The following is a 24,799-nucleotide window of genomic DNA, read 5'->3' on the forward strand; positions in this document are numbered from 1 at the left end:
CACCGCGTTGCTAGGGACTACCGGTTTTTCCCCGTTCTTTCTATTGTACGGCCGCGAACCTTCCCACCCACTCGACACTATACTACCGTACCGCCCTGATGCATCTGAGTGCTCCCCGCTTTCGGAAGTCGCCAGATACGCTGAAGACTGCCGTCAGTTGGCTCGGTCTCTGACAAGTGAGGCTCAAGGTCTACAAAAGACTCGACACGACGACGCTCACCACATAGCTCCTACATTTCGTGCTGGCTCCCTTGTGTGGCTTTGGGTGCCCCCACACATTCCTGGCCTGTCTTCTAAACTTCTGGCCCGGTACCATGGTCCGTACCGTGTCATTGACGCGACCTCCCCGTTGAATTACATCATCGAGCCATTAACACAATCACCAGATTTGCGCCGTCGAGGACGCGAGACCGTACACGTCGACCGTCTCAAGCCCTACTACGACCCCCTCATTGTGCCTACTCCCGGAGTCGCCAGGATGGCTACCCTTCACCCCGGGGGTATTGTAGTGCAGCATACGCACCAATGCGTATGCGCCTTCGGAAGACAACGAAAAGCCCGTGCTCTGCTTGCGCGAGTGTTTGTGCCGCCTTTGCCAGACTTGCCATACGCCCACTTCCCGTTGCGACCTCGTTGCGACACCTCTGCTCGAATAAACGTCATGACACCTTTAATTTAATGTCATAATTTAATGAGACGGTTTACGTCTCATCATGGCTACGATAACTCAAAACTCGCGCCTTGCACTCCCCGGAAGCCGCCCGCCAACATGCGTGTGGGTGCGAGTATTCCAGCCTCCCCTTTCCTCAAAAACTCGCTTGTACACATCAGCTGACCTCCCCTCTCCTGTAGAACTCGTTGACCCGCCCGTGCATCTGACCTCCTCCTCTCCTTCAGCTCCGCCCCAGAGTCTCGCGCACTGCCGAGGTGGTGGCGATTGTGGCTTCTTCCTTGTCATTGGCTGGGGAGAGCAACACAACCTCTATCAATTTCTGCCGCTAGACACAAGGTGGACAACGGCAGTGGCAATTGTAAGCACAAAAATATAACAGTCAAGCAGAAGTTGGCAATGTTGAAAGTCATTGAGTCTGGCGTCAAGAAAAAAAATAGTGGCCGAAGATTTCGGCTATGTCGCCAGTGGGTGCCATGGGCGACCAGGCCCAGACGTCGTGGGACGCTCTCCTTGACGCCGGCGTTGTGCCTGACTGCGACACTTTCTGCATGTATGTCGGTGCCGATGCTGACGCAGTGACAACCGAAGAGTCGTTAAGTGTGGAAATTGTGGCCGGGGTAACGGGCATGCATGACAACAGTGACGAATGTGTCAGCACCCCGGAGCCTAATAATGTTGGTGAAACCGACATACCGACGCCCATGCAAGCGATTGTGGCTTCTTCCTTGTCATTGGCTGGGGAGAGCAACACAACCTCTATCAATTTCTGCCGCTAGACACAAGGTGGACAACGGCAGTGGCAATTGTAAGCACAAAAATATAACAGTCAAGCAGAAGTTGGCAATGTTGAAAGTCATTGAGTCTGGCGTCAAGAAAAAAAATAGTGGCCGAAGATTTCGGCTATGTCGCCAGTGCATGGGCGACCAGGCCCAGACGTCGTGGGACGCTCTCCTTGACGCCGGCGTTGTGCCTGACTGCGACACTTTCTGCATGTATGTCGGTGCCGATGCTGACGCAGTGACAACCGAAGAGTCGTTAAGTGTGGAAATTGTGGCCGGGGTAACGGGCATGCATGACAACAGTGAAGAATGTGTCAGCACCCCGGAGCCTAATAATGTTGGTGAAACCGACATACCGACGCCCATGCAAGCGCTGAATGCGGCAGACCTGCTGTCCTGCTTTTTTGGTGCTTACGACGATGGCCAGGACGGACTCGAAATAGCTGCTGCAGCTGAAAAAGCAGTCATCCGCGCGAGAAAAAGTCGGCAAAAGTCTATTAAGGACTATTTTTCTTCGAAGTGATCTGCTAGCTGGTGTGCTGAATTTGGCGGAAATAAAGTGCATTGTTTTTTGTTCATTTGCTTTTTTTTACGTTCCGATTGCCGTATTTGTTTGCGCGGCAGAATGCTGTGATATTCATTGGTGCGTACATTCTCTCTTGCTGGCTAATTGTCGGTAGAAGTGGATATTGGCTATAATAAACTAATGGTTAAAACGAAGTATTTATGACTTTCCCTTTAACTTCCTTATAACGAGGCTTGACAGGTACTTTGGGCGACATATGCTGTATACTGTATTCGTTTATTGGTCTCGGGCACGCCAGAAGATGCACATTTGCACTTGTAAACGCGCACTCTCATTTAGTGCATGATGGCGAGAGTTCCCGGCTGGTACAAATCATTGAGGTTTCACTGTATTACTAAACAATGAACAGTTACTCATGTTGGGGCCACCACTTTTGCGGCAAAACTACAGTGATAATAGCAATGCGAGCCCCATAAACGAACCGCTTTACTATGTGACTGAACAACAGTGGATGTAGATACGGCCGCGTCCTTGACCACATTTAGATCCAGTGGATGTGAATACGGCCAAGGACTGAGCTACCGCTCAATGTTGCTCGGTCGATGACAATAATCGGCTGGATTGGGCGGTTTACATTTCCGGCCAACAATTATCTAGGACATTGCCAATTATGCACAGCAGGTCAGATTGGTGATGCATAACGCAATTGGCGCACTTCCACCCCTGTACAAGGTTATATTTAGGATAATCTCAATTTGATGAGATGACATCCATGAAGCCTTAAAAGGTTCCTGAAATATTTCTTCAGCATGGTCAGACAACGCTGCAGATCTGTAGTCGAGGCTCTTGAGAACACATGTGCTAAAAATTATAGCTCAGCACACAGCCTAGAATTCTCATTTAATTTTCAAAGTCACCTAAAAATTGTTCCTCACCTCTCGAAAAATGACACCATAAAGCCAAACAAATACACCATAACCTTAACGTCCACGCCCACTGGCTGATTTGAGCATTGTGAGCTCTAGAGTTACTCTGTCCACCGTGAGATGGCAAGAGATGCCCCATGCACGCTTGCAATCACGAAGTGCTGAAAGCCATGGTGCACTCTGATAAAGGAACACATCATCTTGCCCTTTTGTTCCCCCCCCCCCCCTCCAACTCCCTGTGTAGCTTTTCACCACACTCACTAGGACAAAAATAGAGTGAAAACACTTGAAGTGTGTAAACAAGTGATGGATTCTGAAAACTTTTGTGGCAGTTGGTTCTTGAGACAGTAAGCTCTTTTAATGAAATCATTCTATGTTCACTTCGAAAAAAGTTACAAGACCCTTTAAAGTACCCAGTAAAGATGAACTAGCAAAGAGTTACTAAACAATCATAGCATCATGAGACGAAGACTTACTCGCAGACGAATGCACCCTGGGGAATATCCTGCAAGGTACGAACACCCCAGCCTTTTTCTTGTGTCCGGAACAACTGAAGATGACACCTGCATGGAAAAGGCAGAAAGCATTGCACAGAGCCACCACCACCTTATTTATCATCGTGTCTATAATATTTTATCATGAGCCACAATGGGCATCAGAGGTGATAGATAGATTTGATTGATATGTGGGGTTTAACGTCCCAAAACAACCATATAATTATGAGAGACGCCGTAGTGGAGGGCTCCAGAAATTTCGACCACCTGGGGTTCTTTAACGTGCACCCAAATCTGAGCACACGGGCCTACATTTCTGCTTCAATCGGAAATGCAGCCGCCGCAGCCGGGATTCGATCCAGCGACGTACGGGTCAGCAGCTGAGTACCTTAGCCACTAGACCACCGCGGCGGGGCATCATCAGAGGTGGAAGCAGGCTTCAGCCTTTTGGAGCAGCTTTGGGAGCAGGAATAATAGAGTTTTGGAGCACCTTTGGAGCAGTAAAAAAGGGAGCTTTGGAGCAGCTATGGAGCAGCAAAAGGTGTGTTTTGGAGGAGGTTTATCGCTGCATAAGTTCCAGAACGAACTGTTATGTACGCGTTGTATGCCTAATCTCATCATCGGAAGGTTCTAAGATTATCTAGATGGTCTCCAGTCATTCGGGCATGCCTTGCGCAAGGCAGTGTTACAGGTGTAATGCTGCGTTAACAAAAATAGAAAGAGAGGAGCGCGTGGCATCGCAATTACAACATTCCAAACTGTTCCTACTGCATTCATCACTTCACTGGTGACACTGATTTTCATTATTATTATTTTTTTTTCCCAGTTTACATGGTAAGAAACTCACCGCACCGTTGCCGAGCCCAGCACGTGCTCGGTGCTCGTTCAGCAAATGTGTGCCGAGTTTTTACAACTAAAGCTATTAAAAGATCACAACTCGGGTCACACGCAGTTGTCCGCCGCCGCCGTAGTGCCCGAACCATTTCGCGCAAAATTAGAAAAAAAAAAAAAAAACTAGCATCAATGACACAGTGGTGCTCAAACCCTGGTCCACTGAGGGACAGCACAGTATTCTACTATTGAGCCGCTTGGGACTTGTTGGCAAACTTGTTTAAGGCAGGCTTGATGTTGGGAAAGCAATCGTGTTGTTACGACTTATAAAGCGTTTCAAAACCGCGAAAGAACAAGCAGTTATCACAAAATGCGAATAGCGTAACGAGTGGGTCCTCCAATGCCCCAACCCATTACAAAAGCTTGATTTTGTTCCCCTATTAACTGTGGCACATACCCACTTCAGGCACAATTCCTCATTGTCGTCAGCCACTGTATGAACATTTGGCTCAAAATTCCTCACAATAGCTTAGCAGATACAAGATTCATGCATGATACGAAATACGGCGTTCGATATGGACACAATTTTATATGGACATGGTCGCATTCTTTGTGTAGCCTATGCTTGTTGCTCGGTCGATGATGAAACTCTATAGACTAAATATGGTATTGCATGTGCAAACCGCCGTTCAGGTGCGGCTTGGTGCAGCAGTTGAGATTGGCGCAGCACTTCCAACCCTGCATCATATAAACAGAGCAAGGAGGAGTAGTGCTCACTAGCTATGAGCTAATATTTAGTTGACCCATGAATAAAGGTTAATTTGGTATTCAGCACATAAGCCATGGCACAGATCCTGTGTGTCATCAATCACATAAGACAAAGAAACTGGCACTACATGCTTCCTCTTCAGAGGCCTATTATGGGTTCCTTTTATCACAGAACTACTCTTCACATAGTTAAAGCAGCTTTGTGCATTTTCCACAGCATTCTTATATTCACAGAAAACACATAAGAACACAATTTCTCATTAACAAAAAAAGCACATTAATGAAGCAAGCACTTCACTGATTTTTTTCTTCCATCCAACTACTTAGAATGTAAAAAAGCTTTTAGCCACTTTGGGCGAAACAAATAAGGATGAAGCTTCGTCCTTGTTTGTCTCACGCAAAACGGCTAAAAGATGAATTCATTCTAACTAGGCTGGCTAGTAGTTTTGCATCAAAAAGTTTGTTTCCAGTCCCATAAACTCAAATTTAGTACTATCCTTTTAGTGTATACGCTATTCACATTTAAACCTGTATATGATATTTACATTTAGCCTCTTGTCACATTTAAGCCTTTGTTCATGACTTAGGCAGAGTTCAGTAGTCACTTTACTATATAATTTGCAAGGGGGTTTATTATCGATGCCTGGTAGTAGGCAGACAGCCGGTACAGATAAAAATACAACAGGCTCAGCATCCCCAGCTCTTGCACACAAATCGCGCTTCGCACCAAGAGATGGTCCCACTCGAGATTGCATAGCTAATTCACCACTGCAATACCTTGGCGATGAAGGCGAGCCATCCTGGTGACTCAAAGTGGCGATACAACAGGAGGGCTGTAGCAGGGCTTGAAGCGACTGACGTGGAACATCTCACGACCAAGACGGCGCTTGTCCGTGGACGTCTTGAGTGGCTCAATCACATAGATGACAAAAGAGGGACACTGAATGAAGGGGTAAGGGCCAGTATACTTCAGTGCAAACTTGGGAATCAGTCCAGGAGAGTGGAAAGGCAGCCGGAGCCATACGAGAGAACCGATGGCTAAAGTGTGCTGGACCAGATCACGGTCATGGCGATCTTTTTAGAGGGCTTGATTATCCGCTGTGAATGAGCGGGCAACCTGACGACACTCTTCAGCATAATCGGCCATTTGAGAAACTGGGCTAAACTCGAAGGCATCAAAATTGTATGGCAGAATTCTGTCGAGTGTGCTGCAAGGGTCACTACCATATAAAAGAAAAAATGGGGAAAAGCCTGTCGTTGATCTAATTGTCGTATCGTATACGCACGTCACGAAAAAAAGAACATCCCAATTGAAGTGGCCGGAATCAATATACATAGCGAGCATGTCTCCCAGTATTATATTGAAACATTTCGTTAGGCCAATCGTCTGAGGGTGGTAGGCTGTTGATGTGCGGTGTACCGTATGGCACGAATGTAGGAGCTGTTGCAAAACAACGGACAAAAAAAAACGCGACTTCTGTCACTCTATAGCTCCCGTATCGTACCTTGACAGAGAACAAACTGATGTAAAATGAAATTGGCAACGGCATGAGCACCAGCCAAAGGTAGCGCTGCCGTTTCAGCGTATCTTGTCAGATGGTCGGCAGCCACAATCATCCATCGATTACCAGCAACAGAGCACAGGAGCGAACCGTACATGTCAATCCCAACACGGCCAAATGGGCGTGCAGGACATGATAAAGGTTGCAGTTGACCGGGTGAATGAGGAAATGTCTTGCACTGCTGACACAAGGAACATGAGCGAATGTGTTTACGTACAAATGTGTACATGCGCCGTAAGTAGCAACGTTGGCGGATCCACTCGTGGCTTTAGCGCACCAGCGTGTGCATGTTGCGGTTCGGCATGAAAATATTCAAAGACATCGGACCACATATGGCTGGGTATGACCAGCAGCCATTTATGACCCGCCACTTGATAGTAGCGACGGTGTAGCAGGCCATCTCGTATGGCCAAATGTGTTGCTTGGCGGCGAAGAACACATGGGTATCCGGAAGTTTATGAGTCAAAGAGCATATTCAAAAGCAAGACAATCCAAGGGTCCTTTCGCTGTTCAGATGGCATGTCTGTGACGCTAATGGCAGAGAGGGGAAAGTCAAGGGCTGAGATTTCAGAGTGATCGTGAATTGGTGATCGTGAGAGCACATATGTGACAGAGTGTTTTCGCCTCGATCGGTAGACGACCCGAATGTCTAATTCTGGGGCGTGTAGTGCCCAATGCCCAAGGCGAAAAGAAGGATCTTTTAGTGACGCCAACCAAAAGAGTGGGTGATGGTCAGTCACCACGTGAAAAGTGCTTGTACAAATAGGGGCGAAACTTGTTTAACGCCCACACAATTGCGAGGCACTCTTTTTCGGTAACAGAATAGTTGGCTTCTGCCTTAGTGAAGGCACAACTGGCATAGGCGACCACATACTCCGTAAAACTTGGTTTGAGTTGCGCGAGTACTGCACTAAGGCCGACGCCACCTGCATCCGTGTGTACTTCGGTCAGCGCAGAAGGGTCGTAATGGCGCAGGACGGGCAGTGAAGTAAAGAGTTGGCCCAGTGTTGTGAAGGATACGTCACAGGCTGGTGTCCAATTCGAAGGTCCGCAGCATCAGCAAGAAGCTTGGTGAATGGGGTAATGATGGAAGCAAAGTTCCGGACAAACCGACGAAAATACAAGCACAGGCGCACAAAGCTCTGTAGTTTTTTAACTGTAGTCGGCTTTGGTAACATGGCAAGAGCGCGAAGTTTGTCAGGGTTGGGGAGGACGCAGTCTTTGGAGACGACATGACCAAGAATGACGAGTTGTCGAGCCCCGAAGTGACATTTGTTCAGGTTAAGCTGAAGCTTCGCGTTTGTAGGGTAGAATCTTCAGCAGATGAGTGAGATGTGAAGTGAAATCGGGTGAAGAGACCACAAAGTTGTCAAGATAGCACAAGCATATGTTCCATTTGAGACTGCATAAAATGCTGTCCTTCATTTGCTCGAATGTGGCGCGTGCAATGCATAGTCAGAATGACAATACAGTAAATTCCTAAAGGCCATCCGGTGTGACGAATGCTGTTTTCAGACGATCAGACTCAGCCATTAGAACCTGCCAATAACCGGCATGCAGGTCAAGCGAGGAAAAGAATTCCGCGCCTTGGAGACAATTGAGGGTGTGGTCTATGCGAGGAAAAGGGTAAACATCTTTCCTCGTAAGGAAGTTTAGGCGCCTGTAGTCTACGCAGAACCAGATAGAACCATCTTTTATTTTGACGAGTACAACCGGGGAAGACCAAGGCTGCAAGAAGGCTTGATGTTTCCACGCTGTAGCATGTTGTCTACTTGTGCTGCAATTACGCAACGCACCGCTGCCGACACACGATAGGGGTGCTGGGGCAAAAGATTACGCTTTCCCATATCAATTGTGTAAACAACGGTGTTCGTTCGATGTAGCGCCGCGTGGGGGAAGTCGAACGCCTGAATTCATGCAACAGGGTAAGAAGCTGCTCGCATTGAGCCGGGGCAAGATGGCTGTCGATAGAATCGTTAAATGCATCAGAAGACACATTGTCCGAGGCAAGGTGAGGAACCAACGCGTTCAGCTCCATATTCAGCTTAGTGTCGGAGATATCAGCAGGCACGATAGCACTTTCATCGACAGGCTGAATGTGACTGAGTGTCTCATTGCAGCGCAAACTGAGGGGACACGAGTTGGGATTGGAAATAAATATTCCAGTAGTGTCTTCACAAAGCGCTAGAACGGCGAATGGCAGCGATGCGTGGTGGCGATTACCGAAGATGTCAGATGGCGTGAACAGGACGGTAGCGTCAGAAAGTGAAGCACAGTAGGCAGAAACAAACGTGGCGCTGAAAGGAGGAAGGTCAACGTCCATCGCGATGACAAGGTTGGCCACACTAGAGACCGCCTCACCAACCAAAGGCGCACCACGAAGCTGTGACAGCTCCACTTCGGCCCGAGCGCAGTCGACGACAGGACGGCATGATGATGTGATAAGAAATCCCATCCTAGGTTGACATCGTGGGAACATAAAGCCAACACGAGAAATTCAATGATGCACAACATGTTTCAAATGACCACCTTTGCTGTACATGGCGCAACACGCTCAGTTTGTTGGGCACTTGCAGTGCTAAGGAAAACCACAGAAGAAAGCAATGTCACTTTATGAAGAGAGCGGCAGAGCCTTTGGCTGATCACAGATATCGCGGCACCAGTACCCATGAGCACAAGTGTTTGTACATCATCGACGATTACATCAATAAGATTGGTAGGGGCAGGCGTGAACTTAAACAAATAGACGACGTACCTGATGCCTCCAGAGCTGCGGCAGTTAGTTTTTCGTCTCAATGGAGGTGGGTCGCAAATGCATAGGTGATACACAATGACGAGGTGTTGAAGGGGAAGGTGAGCGGGAAGTAGAACGTCGAGAAGTGGAGGTTCGGGTGTTCATGAATAGGCGGACGTCGACAATAGCAACGCTTCGGAGACTTTCTCTTGAATGGCCTGTCTGATGGCCGGCGTTAGACAGCTCTTTGGCATCATAATTATTTGAATATAGGTCGACCTTTTTTTTTTTCCCAAACATGTAGTTCATAACTAGCTATCGACCTATATCCGTGACCAAAGAATCTCGACCTATATTCACGATCACACTAACCAAAAGTGACGAGCTTATGGCATTCAACTGCCGCGTCCGCTGTTCTTTAAGCGGTTCCTGCTGCATACGCATGTTATATATCATAAAATCTGAAATAAAGACCCCCATCCTCCTTTCCGGCTATCTAAGTGATTGAGAAAAAAAGTCATTTATGCAATAGCGAAATGCAGCCTCTCTGCCATGTTTGCGATGAACCCCATCATTTCCCTAGGTATTGGTCGTAAAGTCCCTAGCCTGATAGCTGTGCTTCCGGTACCGCCTCCTGGCGCGCAGCCGCGCTGGCACTGGCCTGAGGCCTCACCACCTCGCACTTTGTTCATTGTACGATCAGCGAGAAGAGGTGACTGTTTGCATTTTCTTTAGGCGCTGCGCCGTGCTCCCTACAAGCCTGCAGAAATTAGGCATCTTCTTCTTATTCTAACCCCCACCACAAGCATTTGGTTGTGAGCGGTTGCGACGATGTCACGCCGGCCGAGCTACACAGGTGACCTCAAGTGCCAAGCGATACTTTTTACCGAGGACTCTGCGTGAGTTCTGTGTAAATGAGTCGATTAGGGGTTGGCAAAAGCAGCGGGACAGTCTGTTTGTGCGCAAATGTCGGCGCCGTGCCTTTCGCAGCCCAGCAATCAGCAGCGGTGGCGGCAAGGACGTCGTCGCTTGGGAAGTCGCAAATGCTTGCGAAAAATCCGATGACGCCATCATCTTGCACACCTGACAAGATGACGGCCCCGGCAGGAATTAGGGCGCTAAGTTATGTAAATAAAGGTGTGCTACGTTTCAATTATTTTGTTTCTAAATGAAAAAAAAAAAAAGACATTGGTCGACCAATATTCTATTATTTTTTTTTTCCGTTGTGAACACTAAGTAGGGGTCGACCTATATTCATGCCCGACATATTTTCGAGCAAATACGGTACTTCGGTGGTCGGCAGATATGAGAGATATGAGAGCTGTCAAGAGACCTCTTCTCGTACATATTCTCTTATCTGCCAGGATGTTGTCACCACTGACGGTTAGGGCAGCAAGAGAGTCGTCTGCTGTCGTCATCCTCCGAACTGATGCACGTTACTTGTGAAGTTCTTTCAAGCTTTGGCATAAGATCACAAGTTCGGACACTATACTTGAGTTCTTCGCCAGCAACATTTGAAAGGCATCATCATCTATGCCTTTCAAGATATGCCTGATCTTGTCTTGTTCGGTAATATCGGGGTTCAAGCACCATCGTAAATCAATGACATCTTCAATATAGCTTGTGAAGCTTTTGCCCTGCCTTCGCCTTTGTCCGCGGAGGCCCTGTTCGGCACGAAGCTTATGCACTGTGAGGCAATAAACACAGCTGCAAGGGTGGTCTTGAAAGTGGTCCAAGTGGCAAATTCAGCACAGTGGTTTGTAAACCACAGGCTGGCGATGTTTTTGAGGTGAAATGGGACATACTCCAAGCACCTTTTCAAACAACTGCAGCCAGTCTTCCACATATTGGTCTTCGGTACTGCTGAAGAATGGGGGACCACGTTGACGCCGGGTGGAAGGCTCAATGACCAGTAGAGATTTGGCCGTGCTTTGCTGGACAGTGCCTTGCTCAGTGGTCTGATAAAGCATGGTTGATGTAGTGGGCAGCTTCCGATATTGAAGTTACAGATTCAACTACCCAGCACCACCACCCTTTTGCAAGGGGTTTTATTAACGATGCCTGGTAGTAGGCAGACAGCCGGTACAGAAAGAAATACTTAAACAGGCTCAGCGTTCCAAGCTCGCGCACATCGCTCGCGCTTTGCACCAAGAGATGGTCCCCCGAGAAATTGCATAGCTAATTCACCACTACACATTATATATTGTGTCTTATGGCGCAAGGACCATATGATGGCCAAAGAGTGCCTTTTCGTGAGACAAAAGATGTGAACAATGGTTATGGTAAGTGCCTCAATAGAAGCCTAAAATTACACCCGCTAAAGGCAAATAAAACATATACCCTACATTGCTGATTATAAGTCTATGTTTTTTTTAAATAAAATTATCTTCCGATGTTCGGGGGTCGACCTATAATCGAAGTCAATTTGCACATGCAATCATCTGTGGGGTCCGAGAATAGGTCGTCGTCCTCAAATTCTTTGCTATTCGATGCATGGATAACATCAGCCGCAAAAGCAGGGTTGCTATCTCCCAATGCGTGCGCGCCACTTCCGGAACCGGACATTTTTGTGATCTGCCACAACGTTTGCAAAACCATGGCGAAACCCTGCAAGACTACGCAGCATGAGTTAAACACCATCCCGCGGCATTATTCCGAACTGCTTGGAGAACAAGGTCTCGAAAGTGGAGTTTCAAACCTTTGATAGAGGGCTAACGATGCTGTATGAAAGAGAAGAATACAGTGACGCTACCGAGGTCTTCCGGTATGTAGCAAATTTTGGAGCAGCAAAATTTTCATTTTGGAGCACTTTGTAGCAGCAAACTTCTTCACTTGGAGAACTTTAGAGCAGAAAAATTTCCTACTTTGGAGCACTTTGGAGCAGCAAAACTTTCCATTTTAAAGCAATCTGGAGCAGCTAGCTTCCAATCCTGGAGGAGAAACAAGTTGCATTTACATTCAAGGACATGAATATTTATTCTGAGGCTCTTGTGAAGAGCTAGAAATATTTAAATTCATTGTGAATTTCATGGAGCCAATCATCTAAGAAGTACTCCCTATTTCAGTTGATAATGCAAGAATAATGGCATCATGCTTTTGAGCATTTCGAAAAAACTTGTTCAGTGATTATTTCTGAATCAAATAAACAGAATACTGGTTGAATAAAATAATAGATCATGAAATAACAATATGAATACACATATGTGATTATCAGCAGATATGGTAGACAAATGCTATGACGTACAACGCTAGAGATTCACGCAGTCCCACGTGCATTGCTCTAAGATGACTTCAAGAATAAAAAAATTAGAAAGATTAAAAAAAAAGAATAAAAAAGATTATTTTTCATCACGACTGATCAGACTGCTGGGCGTAATACGACGTCATTCAGCTGGTCTATGAAAGCCAACCTCCTCCGACAAAGATCTCTGTGCTGAAACTACACAATTTAACAAACTTCATTTTCCTTTCGCACCAATATTTTATGTGGCTAAGGCGCCCTGTGTACACTCCTAAAAACCCCTGCAGTGTACTCTAGAAAGGTGTGCATAAAAAAGAAATCTTACAAGGTACCTTATGCATACACCTAAGAAAACACGAAGGCAAGATTCATTTTGTTTTTAATGAGATAACAATTATATGGACATTCTTGACTGGATTTCGCCCTTGCCAGGCGTTTAGCCGGAAATTTTGAAAAAATTTGGTGGGAGGGGGTTCACCTTGATCTGAAGGGGGAGGGGGGGGGCAGGCAAAAGGTAATTTTTCGCTATATACTATATGCCATGATGAAAAATTTTTAGAGGTGGGAGGCGCACGTACTTGACGTGCCCTCCCCCCCTCCCTTGGCTACGCCACTGGCCATATTGTTTTGTGTAATGTCCCAATTAATAACATCCCCCGACGCATTGTATTTACACGCAGGTAAAAGCGTGCAAGCGGGAATAATGAACATGGCTAAAGCAGAGATAACAAGAGTCGACCTATCTCCTTTGCACTGATGGCGGATGCGATAACATCACTCTGCATGCCAGGCCTCCCATCGATTATTACTCAAACAAAGAGGAACGCGCCGCCCGGGTCCAAAGGACAGGAAGGATCAAGCTAGGAATGCGATTGGAAGGAGGATTTGATTGATTGATTTGTGGGGTTTAACGTCCCAAAACCACCATAAGATTATGAGAGACCCTGTAGTGGAGGGCTCCGGAAATTTCGACCACCTGGGGTTCTTTACAGCACCCAAATCTGAGCACACGGGCCTAGAACATTTCCGCCTCCATCGGAAATGCAGCCACTGCAGCCGGGATTTGAAGCCGCGACCTGTGGGTCAGCAGCCGAGTACCTTAGCCACTAGATCACCGCGGCGGGGCGGGAAGGAGGAGGGCATTGTTTTGAACGTTGACATTAAGAATGTGACAGCTGTGGCACGCACTATTGACGACTGATATAGACCTGTGCGCCGATACCAAAATTGCCCGCGGCGGCGCACCGGTGGTTTCACCTTCGGCGGCAGCGCGAGACTGGTGCGGGGCTCATCGGATCGGCGGCGGCGCGGAAGAGGGGGCGGGGGGTATACTCTAGAGAGAGGAGAAGAGAGCAAGAAGTCATTCAATTGCGAAAATGGAAAGAAATTCACCAATGCCATGATAATAAAGACCATTTCCTTGAGCAAAGATCTGTATTGCTAGATTCCGCTTCGGTTCTGTGCAGCGTGCCGGTGGTGTTCCAAGGCTCTGGAGTATGACGGTGGAAGCCGCCTTCATTTTCCTGTGCTGCACCTTGCCCTTTTTTGGCAGGAATTTTATAAGGTCCACGAAAACCACCATCTCCAGGATGGAAGTGTCCGATACAAAGAAGCGCCTCGCGAGCTTTCCACTACGGAAGGGAGCATGCGCTGCCAGATCTGCAAGGGGCGGATTGGACCCAACAATGTCTGTGCCTCAGTTTCTTATGAAGTCGATATCGTCCTAGCAACATTACGAGCAGTTGTGAATACCTTTTGCCTTAGCTAGCACGCACATGGTCAGTACTGAAAAATAAGGTGCAAAAAAAGAGCGTCAGCATGCAGCAACCAGTGACCGGGCGCTAAAGTGACGGGAAGTCGTTATAACCGAACGAATTTTGTCCGAAGGACAAGTAACGTCGGATATAGCTGCCCGGTGACGAATTAACAATAGCACAAGATTTCACATGAAGTGCTGCACTCAAATGAGTGTAACATTCGCATGTCCCTTCACGTGTATTTATCTGACTCTCAGCAAGAACGAGGCTCATGTCCAAGCACATCCAACTGCTTTATGCCACAGTTACCCCAAAGCAAGTTACCATGGTGACAAAGCAAATAAAACATGATATATGAAGAACCTAATTATTATAAAGAGCCTTTATGCGATCAATATATTGTAACGGGGTTTATTTGCAGCGCAGAACGCGGAAAGTGAAGCAGTCAGCAGCGTCCGGCTAAGCACAGCAAGCACGAGCTTATGCTGATGGCGATGCCCCTGATGCGCCGAGAAATGCCGCTGAAGCTCCTCTTCTTCACTACAATATATATATATGTATATATATATTGTTACTAAACTACATCACGCTGAAGAAGCAAGACAGACAGTGAGAAAGATGACGTGATTATGGGAGGTGGGGCGCGCTCTCGCTTGCCATCTCGGCTTAAGCTTGGCGTCGTGCAAATATATCTCAGCTGTCACCTCGTTTCTCTGAAAGCCCTCCCGTAACATTTTGGTGGAGGGTGCTGGGTAGAAAAGCTGGACGGAGCTTCGCAGCGGACGCCAAGTTGCCACTTCTAACGTGTCTACTGACAGAGATGCTGTGCCAACAGCCATGCCTCCTGCATCAATGGCGCTCACCTCACCTGTGGTCATTGTGACCACTCCACCCCGTGATCCTGGCAACTTTTTGGGCACTGACGGCGAAGACGTCAATGAGTGGCTTCAACTCTACGAGCTCCTGAGTGAAAACCACAGGTGGGACCCAACCATGATGCTGGCAAACCTTACCTTTTACTTGAAAGGTACGGCCAAGGCGTGTTTCAACAACAATGCGGAAGAGCTCACCAGCTGGGACGTCTGTAAGACGAAGTTGCGCGAGTTGTTCGGCCAATCTGCCGGGTGCAAGCAGGCCGCTAAGAAATAACTTGGTAAACGTGTCCGGACATCCACGGAGTCTTACCTGGCCTATATTCAATATCTCTTGACCCTTTGCCGTAAGGCTGATACCACCTTAACCGAAGCCGACAAGGTTGCGCACGTACTCAAGGGCATCGCTGATGATGCCTTTAGCCTCCTTGTATTTAAAGACTGTTCGACAGTTCAAAACGTCGTTAGGGAGTGCCGACGCTTTCAAGAGGCTAAAAGCCGTCACATTGCCCACCGCTTCACCAGTCTTCCTAACACCGCTGCAACGTCAACTTGCGAGGACCTCCGTTTTGAGACCCAGCCCAATCCACATTTTGCTGACATTACGAGGGTCGTTCGACGTGAAATCGAAGCAATGTCACCAGCACCCTTGAAGGTCTTGACGCCGAATGATTCTCAGCCCACCATATCACTCATAGAGAGCATTGTGCGCCAAGAATTGGCAATTGCAGGCCTTCAGACAATCTGTTCTGTGCACCCACTCGATATCCATCCACCTATCTTGAACACCCGTCAGCACTACGGGCGTCCTGCTCCACGTACATCATGCATCTCCGGTGCATCGACGGCCGTATTGCAGTTCTCCTACAAAGCGTCAGATCATTTAAAAGGAAGTCGAGAAGATGCTCGCCAAAGATATAGTTGAGCCATCATCTAGCCCATGGGCTTCCCCTGTTGTTCTTGTAAAAAGAAAGGACAACAGTTGGCGATTGTGTGTCAACTACAGACATCTAAAAAGGATCACTAACAAAAGACGTCTACCCGCTCCCGTGCAGAGACGACGCCCTGGATTGCCTTCATGGCGCTAAGTATTTTTCCTCCATCGACTTTCGCTCAGGGCACTGCAAATTACTGTCAACAACATGGACCGCGAGAAGACTACTTTTGTGAGCCCTGATGGTCTTTACAAGTTTAAGGTCATGCCGTTGGGGTAATGCAATGATCCAGCCACCTTCAAACGAATGATGGACACTCTCTTGCGCGGGTTCAAGTGGTCAATTTGCCTATGTTATCTCGACGACGTCGTTGTATTTTCCCCAGCCTTTAAAACACCTGAACCGCCTTTCCTCCATCCTTCCTGTTTTTCGTAACACAGGACTGCAACTGAACTCATCGGAGTGCCACTTCGGACGCCAGCAAATAACAATGTTGGGCCATCTTGTCGACTCCTCTGGTGTACGCCTTGATCCTGATAAAGTTCGAGGTGTGCAAAACTTCCCCGTCCCGACCAGCACTAAGGAAGTCCACAGCTTTTTAGGTCTATGTTCTTACTTCCGACGTTTTGTAAACAATTTTGTGAACGTGGCCCGACCTTTTATGGACTTGCTTAAGAAGGATGTTCCATTCTGTTGTGGCGCTGCACGGGCTTCGGCGTTCTCTAATCTCATCGCGTTGCTCACAACACCACCTATTCTGGCCCGTTTTGACATGTCTGCCCCAACAGAAGTCCGCACTGATACCAGCGGCCACGGAATCGGTGCTGTTTTGGTTTAGCATCAAAGCGGCTGTGCCCGCGTTATCGCATATGCCAGCCGTCCGCCCTCTGCGGCCGAGCGGAACTACTAGATCACCGAACGGGAATGCCTTGCTCTAGTTTGGGCAGTTGGTGAATTTCGGCCCTACTTACATGGTCCCCGTTTCACCGTCTCAACTGATCACCACGCCCTCTGCTGGCTCTCTTCGTTAAAGGATCACACTGGGCGTCTTGGTCGCTGGGCCCTACAGCTCCAAGAATATGACTACTCAGTGTCTTACAAATGTGGCCGTTTACACCATGACGCTGACTGCTTGTCCCGCCATCCAGTGGACCCCCCCGAGACTTTAGATGAAGCCCCACCATGTGCTCACTCTCTCTGCTTTGAGCAAAATCCATGATGAACAGCGACGAGATTCCATCTTGCGTTATATTATCGAGAAGCTGAACTCTCCAATGCCCCATCTGTCTACTCGACTGTTTGTGCTTAAAGAAGGCACCTTGTACCGCTACAATGTCAACACAAATGGGCACGAACTGCTCCTTGTGGTGCCTTCCCACCTACATTTGAGTGTTATCGCCCAGCTCCATGACGCCCCCACCACCGGTCACCTTGGTCTCTCTCGGACTTACAACCGCCTTCAGCGTCGATTTTACTGGCCCAGGCTTTATCGCTCCGTGCACCGCTACGTCGTCGCATGAGACCAGTGCCAACGTCGAAAAAAAAAAAAAAAAAAACACTATGAGCCCTGCCGGACTCCTCCAGCCACTTGATCTTCTTATTGACCCCTTCTTTCGAGTTGGTCTTGATCTCCTAGGCCCTTTCTCTCAGTCTACCTTTGGAAACGAATAGATAGCTGTCGCTACGAATCATAATATCCAGTATGCCAACACGCGGGCTTTGCCAATCAGCTGTGTCACAGATGTTGCCGATTTCCTTCTGTACGATGTCATCCTCCATCATGGTGCTCCGTGCCAACTCCTCACAGATCGTGAACGCTATTTTCTTTTCCGAGTTATAGGCGACCTGCTTCGCTCTTGCGAAACCAAACACAAATTTACGATGGCCTACCATCCACAAATTAATGGGCTTACCGAAAGATTCAACCGAACTTTCACTGATATGCTCTCCATGTACGTCTTCTCTGACCACCTAGACTGGGAAATTGCATTGTCCTTTGTTACATTTGCATACAATTCCTCATGCCACGATACCGCTGGGTTTTCACCATTCTATCTCTTCTTTGGCCGCAACCGAACCCTACCTTTCGACATCATCTTTCCGACAGCTGTTGATTCGCCAACTGAACACGCCCGTGACAATATCACCAGAGCTCCCAAAGCACATGAAGTCGCTCGGAAGCGCCTCTTAGCATCACAAAAGCAACAAAAGCAAGGTTACGACGCACATCATCGCGACGTCTCCTTTGCTCCGGGTTCCCTTGTGTTGTTGTGGACCCCGACTCGGCATGTTAGTCTCTCTGAAAAGCTGCTTTCTCGATACTCAGGACCTTACTGAGTTTTGCACCAGGTGACCGACGTTATCTACGAAATAGCCCCGCTGAAGTCATCTCCCTCTGCTCCACTGTCTACAGACATTCTTCATATCTCCTGCCTTAAGCTCTACCACTCCTCAACACCACAGAAAGCACCGAGATGGTGCTTCTGCACACCCGGGGGTCACGTTACAAGATTACAACACGCTCATGAAGCAAGACAGACAGCGAGAAAGACAACGTGATTCTGAGATGTGGGGCGCGCTCTCGCTTGCCATCTCGGCTTAGGCTTGGCGTCGTGCAAATATATCCCAGCTGTCACCCCGTTTCTCTGTGTACCCTCCCGTAACAATATATATGTATATATTTATTTATTATCAAGGAATAATGTACAATGTGCATACATTGCCCAATTGACTTCACGAATGAAGGCATCAGTTTTTCGGAGGAGGGGGTAGCGGTGGGGGCAGAGAGCCGCATCGTAACACTTATGTGACGATTTTTTTTGCTAAAAAAATTGGACACCATGACACTTGGTTCGTTTTCTTTAGTTATGCACTTAGTTATTTTCATGCATGAGTAGATGCCGAGAAAATAAAGCGCACAAATCTGCAGATATATTTATCTGCCTAAGCGATGAAAGACTCGTATAGAAGCAGTATAGAAAACAATGTAGTTTAAAGGGTACCATGATATGCGAAAGATAGCGTTTACTACAATAAATAAATATATAACTCTCAACACCTCCACACCACCTGTGGTTCGAGAACAACCAATACGATTAACGCAATCCAAAATCATTTAACTGCTAATTACACTCTTCCATGACGGTGATTGATTGATATGTGGGGTTTAACGTCCCAAAACCACCATATGATTATGAGAGATGACGTAGTGGAGGGCTCCGGAAATCTCGACCACCTGGGGTTCTTTAACGTGCACCCAAATCTGAGCACACGGGCCTACGACATTTCCGCCTCCATCGGAAATGCAGCCACCGCAGCTTCCATGACGGTTATAATGTGAGGCACAATGTGAAGCACGTGAAATAATCGTTGGAGTAGACCAAGCGAAAAGAAGCACGAACATGTAACCAATAATTGCAAAAGGCTTCAGTACAGCGTTGGGTTCAACCCACTGCTGAACACCTGACCACACACTTCAGCTTTCACTGGTTAACTATTTGTACGAAGTACTTGGGTAGTGAATTTTTTTTTTTTTGCTCCTGTGGCTTGCTGAAGCTCATATACATTCGTACTATAACCTTGAGAAAAATTGGGCAGCACGGTCGTTCAACTATGGTGGGAATGATGGGAAGTATACAGTTAGGATTGAGTTGCATTAGTTAGCGAACTGCCTACGGGTGTTCTCAGTTTCAATTTGGTTCTGCGCGCAGCAGCTTCACTCGGCCTACAGTGTTCACAGGCGTGCGTATATGTGTTTGTCGGGGAGCGGCGCAAGAAACGGTGTCTTCTTCAAAGTGACGGAACCATGCTAGCTTTCCTGGTTTAGGCAACATTGCATATTTACGGCTAGTATATGATAGTTTTGGCAAAGTGTCGTTCACGTAATGATCCCCATTAATATATAGTCCCAAATTTACCAAGAGAACCTCATAGAATTCACTTTGTTGTCTGTATAATTCCGTTTCCCCTAGACGCACTAACGTGGCTGCAAAACGACGACGAAGCTACGTGAACGCCCCTCAATGATCCGCTGAACCTCCCGGAGTAAAAAAGATCTGTTCTGCTGTGTACTGGAAGGTCTTTACAGTGGAGTAAGAGATCCATTCTATACGAACTATTGCTTTCACCATCCTTCTGCGCATTAACACACGTGCCTGCCGTTGGTATTAAAAAAATGTGTTTATTATTTATTGTTCTATACATTATTTTTATTTCCATAAATTTATTATGCATTTCTGAGTTCTAAACGCATGTTTATTTTCACCATTTCAAAAAAATTCATTATTTGCTAGCGCCAAATTTAGAGAAGAATTCCTAGCAGTGTACAATACCCCAGTTCGGTTGAATTTGTCCCGGTTTTGGGTCAATATCAAAGTCGTGCAGAGTTCCTACAATCAGCTTTATAATGGAAGAATGAAACAAGTCTTTATTGATAATAAGTTCATGTCATTTTGTTTTATTCTCGGTGAAAAAGCGTCGCAAATGCCAAAAAGTAAATCCACCCGAAGCAGATATGAAACTTATATTTTCCATCAATCCCATTGTGGTTGGAGAGTCTGGTGTCTAGCCTGTTTGTGCATACCTTAGAATCTATAAGGACCAAGCGTTCATAAAACACATACACAAGCAAACAAATAAGACAATCTCTCGTACTGGCTTGTAGTCATCATCATGTGTTTTTTGGAGGCTGGGTTTCTTGATTCCAAGCCATGGTGGTCAAAGCGCCGCTCAATCGGTTTTGCGTGCTCCACGCAAACATTTCAAAAAATTATTTGAGTGCCAGCACACAACAAATTCACGCGCACACACACACACACACCCATGCATCAAACACTCACAGCGCTGCATGCGCACGTGTGTGTGTGTGTATTTGCACTCAAATTAATTTTTTGCAACGATCTTCCAATTAGCCCAACAACAAGTTGTTCTACTCGCATAGATACTCGCTCCAGATTCCACTCTAGGTTTTGTGTTATGAAATTTCAGCTGAAACTATGGCCTTCTCAATAGGCATCAGCAGTGCGCTCGCCGATCACCGAGGACACAGTGACGTGAAAACACTCTCCGACCTTTGTCGTTTTAGTAAAAGCGGGGATGACCGGTGTGGCCAGAGCCTTCAGTATTGTACAGTGTTGTGCGACTTTACCACGTGAGGTTAGCGCACTCACAGCGTCGACGTGATATATGAAAAAAAAAAAAAAAAAAAACAACGAGCGCCGCGCCGCCTGTATGGCGCGGCGGCGGCTTGCCCGTCTTGATAATTTCGGCGCAGGCCGCCGAGCGGCACAAGAAAACCAGGCGGCAGCGGCGGCGCACAGCTCCAGGCTGGTATACCTTTCTACCTTGTACTCTTAACCAGAACAGACTGTGCAAAAAGTGCTTCACTTTCTAGAGCGCCCATATAAGGGTATGCACTAAGCCTTGATCACAATGCAGCCACACCATCGATGCGCCATTTCGGAGGTCTATTCGTATGGGCCGTTCGTTCTCTACAGATAGAATCACACTAGTCTAGAGCAGCAAAGCGCGCCCTGTCGACACTGTTGTTGGCCGCGGCTTGCATCTTACGTGAGCTATAAGCTTCCGTTGATGCTTACATTACAGCACAAGGGCCTAAAATACGCACTACGACCATGTTTGGCAGCTTTAAGGAGTCTCTTTTTACATATTTCTGAAGAAAACATCAGCTGGAGCGGACGGCTGGGCGCTCTAGACAAGTCTGATTCCATCTGTACATGCATCAGCATGCAAGAGATTCTTAGGGGGCCTCTAGTCGCCCATGTGGCGGATATCTAACACCACGCGTACAGCAAATATTTGCAAGTGTGCGGACCTTGAAAGTCACAACACCGCCCCTAGTTCTTCTCATGGATAATATCAAGCCTTACTATTTGGTGTAACAATACAATTTCTTGGTATCGCATTCATTGCTAAGAGCGTAAGCACACCTGGCAACCGAGAAATTCGTAAAACCCCCTAGCAAAGAAAAAGCTGGGAGGGGGAGGGGTAGTTACAGACTCCTTTTTTTTTAGTTTGTAGCTGCAATAGATTTGCCTTTAGCGACAAGCATAATGATGTTTTGTCCTCATACGTCAGATCGACACACTGAACTCTTTCCCCCCATTTTTCGCACCAAAAGAAAAGAAACAAAAACATCGCAAAAAACAAGAGGGTCCCAAACGCAAGCACAAACATCGGCAATGTGCTCTGATAATGGCTTGGAATGGCTGAACACACAAGGGTAGGGTTTCGAACTAAGGTGAGAGTCTCAAAGGGGGAGCGTAAATGCTCTCGAAATTTCGAGTCACCAAAACAACTAGGAAAGAATCGATTTCCGTCAAAACAACTCCCGTATGCTTTCACACGTGAACAGACGGGACGGTGCAGCTGGCTGCTGCGAAAGCGCGGGTCAAAGCTTTCGCTTTGCTCGCTACTAGATTCTTTGGTCAGAAAAACCAAAATGCTTAATTCTAGCCTTTTTTACGTCCTTACTGTTTTTAATATGCCGCTGCGTCAGCCACGTGCCCTCAGAGCTTGTAGATCGCTATCGCATCCCCGCGATCGCAGTTTTGTGCGTAGCAGTTGCGGCAAATTGTAGTTTTGCTTTCAATACACGCGCCTTCAAAACCAAGTCGTTTTATGCTATCTATGATCGCAACTGGCGCAGTTTGTGGAAAGCAGCCTCGGTTCGATTGGTCGAGTGTTAACCATGCGCACACTTCTCAGAGTTCTGTCAGTAGCGTCGTCACCATAGACGATCGTGTCCAACGACCCCAGTTTTTTTTGTCCACGGCAGCTGTGGCAACAACAACCATACGCACTGTAGAAGACGGTGCGTGCGCTGGTCGCAGGCGTACTTAGTGAAAGTTCGAGCATGCTGCTCTCGATCGGTCTTCGTTCGACGGTTTCGGTACTAAAGCTCATATCACATGCCACAATAAGGAAAAGTGTTCAGAACATTCAAACTTCACAAAAATTCACACATGAATTTGGCTAGAAAATTTCACGAATTTGGATTTGCCACAACTTCGCATCACTCTCTACTGTTCGTTTAGATGAACGCCTCTCAAATTCTTTTATAATAAAATGCAGTGGGCTCGCGAAAAACCTAGGATGGACTGACCTACATTTTTTCCAACGCAACGAGATCTCACACACAAATTTTGATTTCCGGGAGATTTTCATGGCAACCGTACACACGGGAGAAACAGTCTAAATCCGGGAGTCTCCCGGACAATGTTGGAGACTTAGCAGGTATGTGATGATAATAACACCAATACATATTGTTCTTTCCTGGTGGTGAAATATAGTACACCGCTTTTTGTGGCCTACCCGACTAGCTAAGGCAATGCGCCGTACACAATCGCAGAGGCCACGCAATTTTACTATATTTATTTTTTTAATCAGAAATAAAATATTTTTCATAAAATTCCAGGCAAGATTCGTGAAATGGTAAGCACGGTCGGAATTCGTACATTTTACGGGAAAAGCGAAAGAGTTGGCCGGTATGCGTAAGTGAAACTAACAAATTCTATCTTATTTTAGATCCGATATCGTGTAACTCAAAAGAACGCTGGTGGAGGGGACAATAATCACTCTAGCTGCCGAAGCTTTCGTGCTGTCGGTTATCTAAATCTGAAGCAGATGTTAGCAGCATAGAAAGTTAACGAGCAGTCTCATTATGCCTCGTAATAGCGCACGCAAGCTACTTTCAAGTGGTGCACCCTCCACCCCTCCCTTCTAAACTAGGTAATAAATGCGATGCTGTCATGTTCATTTTTTTTTTTCTTTAATCGTCGGCTATTGACCCAAGAAAGCGAGAGGCGAACGTATAACAAGGCGCAGCCGCTTGACAGGCCTTTTGAAACCAGAGCTGCCAGCGATGTCCTCACTATAAGTGTGCGTATTAAAACTGAATTACGGCTGCTTCGACCAGGAGGCATACTTTTATAATATAAATGAGATGACATTTTGAAAAAAAAAGCATGCGAGGATTTTCAATTTGGACCCTAGCAACCTCGAGTTCGAAAGGGCAAGGTCTTTTATGGGCTTTTACCGCCATAGCAATTATAAATGCGGATGTGCTGGTGGAAGAGATTATAAAGCAGCTCTTCTGTATGACGATTCATGGATAAAGTATATTGGAAGAAAAGTTTCGATGCATTTCACAGTTCACGTGCTCTTCTGTGGACATGAAGCACAGCAAATTCGATCACGATGCTCAAAAATAAACGCGACAGACATTCTGGCAGCCCACGTGCAGTTAGTAGTGAAAATTGCTTTATTACATGCCACACAACTCCTCAAACGAACTATCAACAGCGTTCCTAGAATGGACGAGGTTCGCCGATGAATCACCGCCACAGTTTCATATTACCGATTGAACTAGACATCACAAGCCCGTGCAGAGAGCACATATCGCCATTAAGCGGGCTTGCACAACAGAGTTGCACCGCCACGAAACATAGCAGAGTGGGTTTTAGGATGCACGCGCCACCGCTATTTATTCGGCCTTATAAAATAAGTACGTTATTGTGAGTTTGGTGACCCCCGCTACAGTGGCAAGAATAGGGAAGTGTGATGAATGCGCCGGCTAGCGCATAGTGCCGTGGGAGGAAACCGCCTGATGGCACTGGCACACGTTTGCACGTCACCCAAGGCGGTGATGCGCTGCGCAGAGACAGCTATGAAACACGCGTGC

General features: G+C 47.0%; 1 protein-coding gene across 5 annotated transcripts in view; it reads right to left on the reverse strand.

Moving 5' to 3' along the window:
* The window catches only part of LOC119187730 (histone-lysine N-methyltransferase EHMT1-like), a 284,030-nt gene that overhangs the window by 39,427 nt on the left and 219,804 nt on the right, over positions 1-24,799 (reverse strand). For all 5 annotated transcript variants that reach the window (XM_075878680.1, XM_075878676.1, XM_075878679.1 and 2 more), the window contains one exon: positions 3,381-3,467. In XM_075878680.1, the coding sequence (XP_075734795.1) occupies positions 3,381-3,467 (87 nt within the window). The remainder of the gene's footprint in view (positions 1-3,380; positions 3,468-24,799) is intronic.

Source organism: Rhipicephalus microplus, chromosome X, assembly GCF_043290135.1.
Source record: "Rhipicephalus microplus isolate Deutch F79 chromosome X, USDA_Rmic, whole genome shotgun sequence".
NCBI lineage: Eukaryota > Metazoa > Arthropoda > Arachnida > Ixodida > Ixodidae > Rhipicephalus > Rhipicephalus microplus.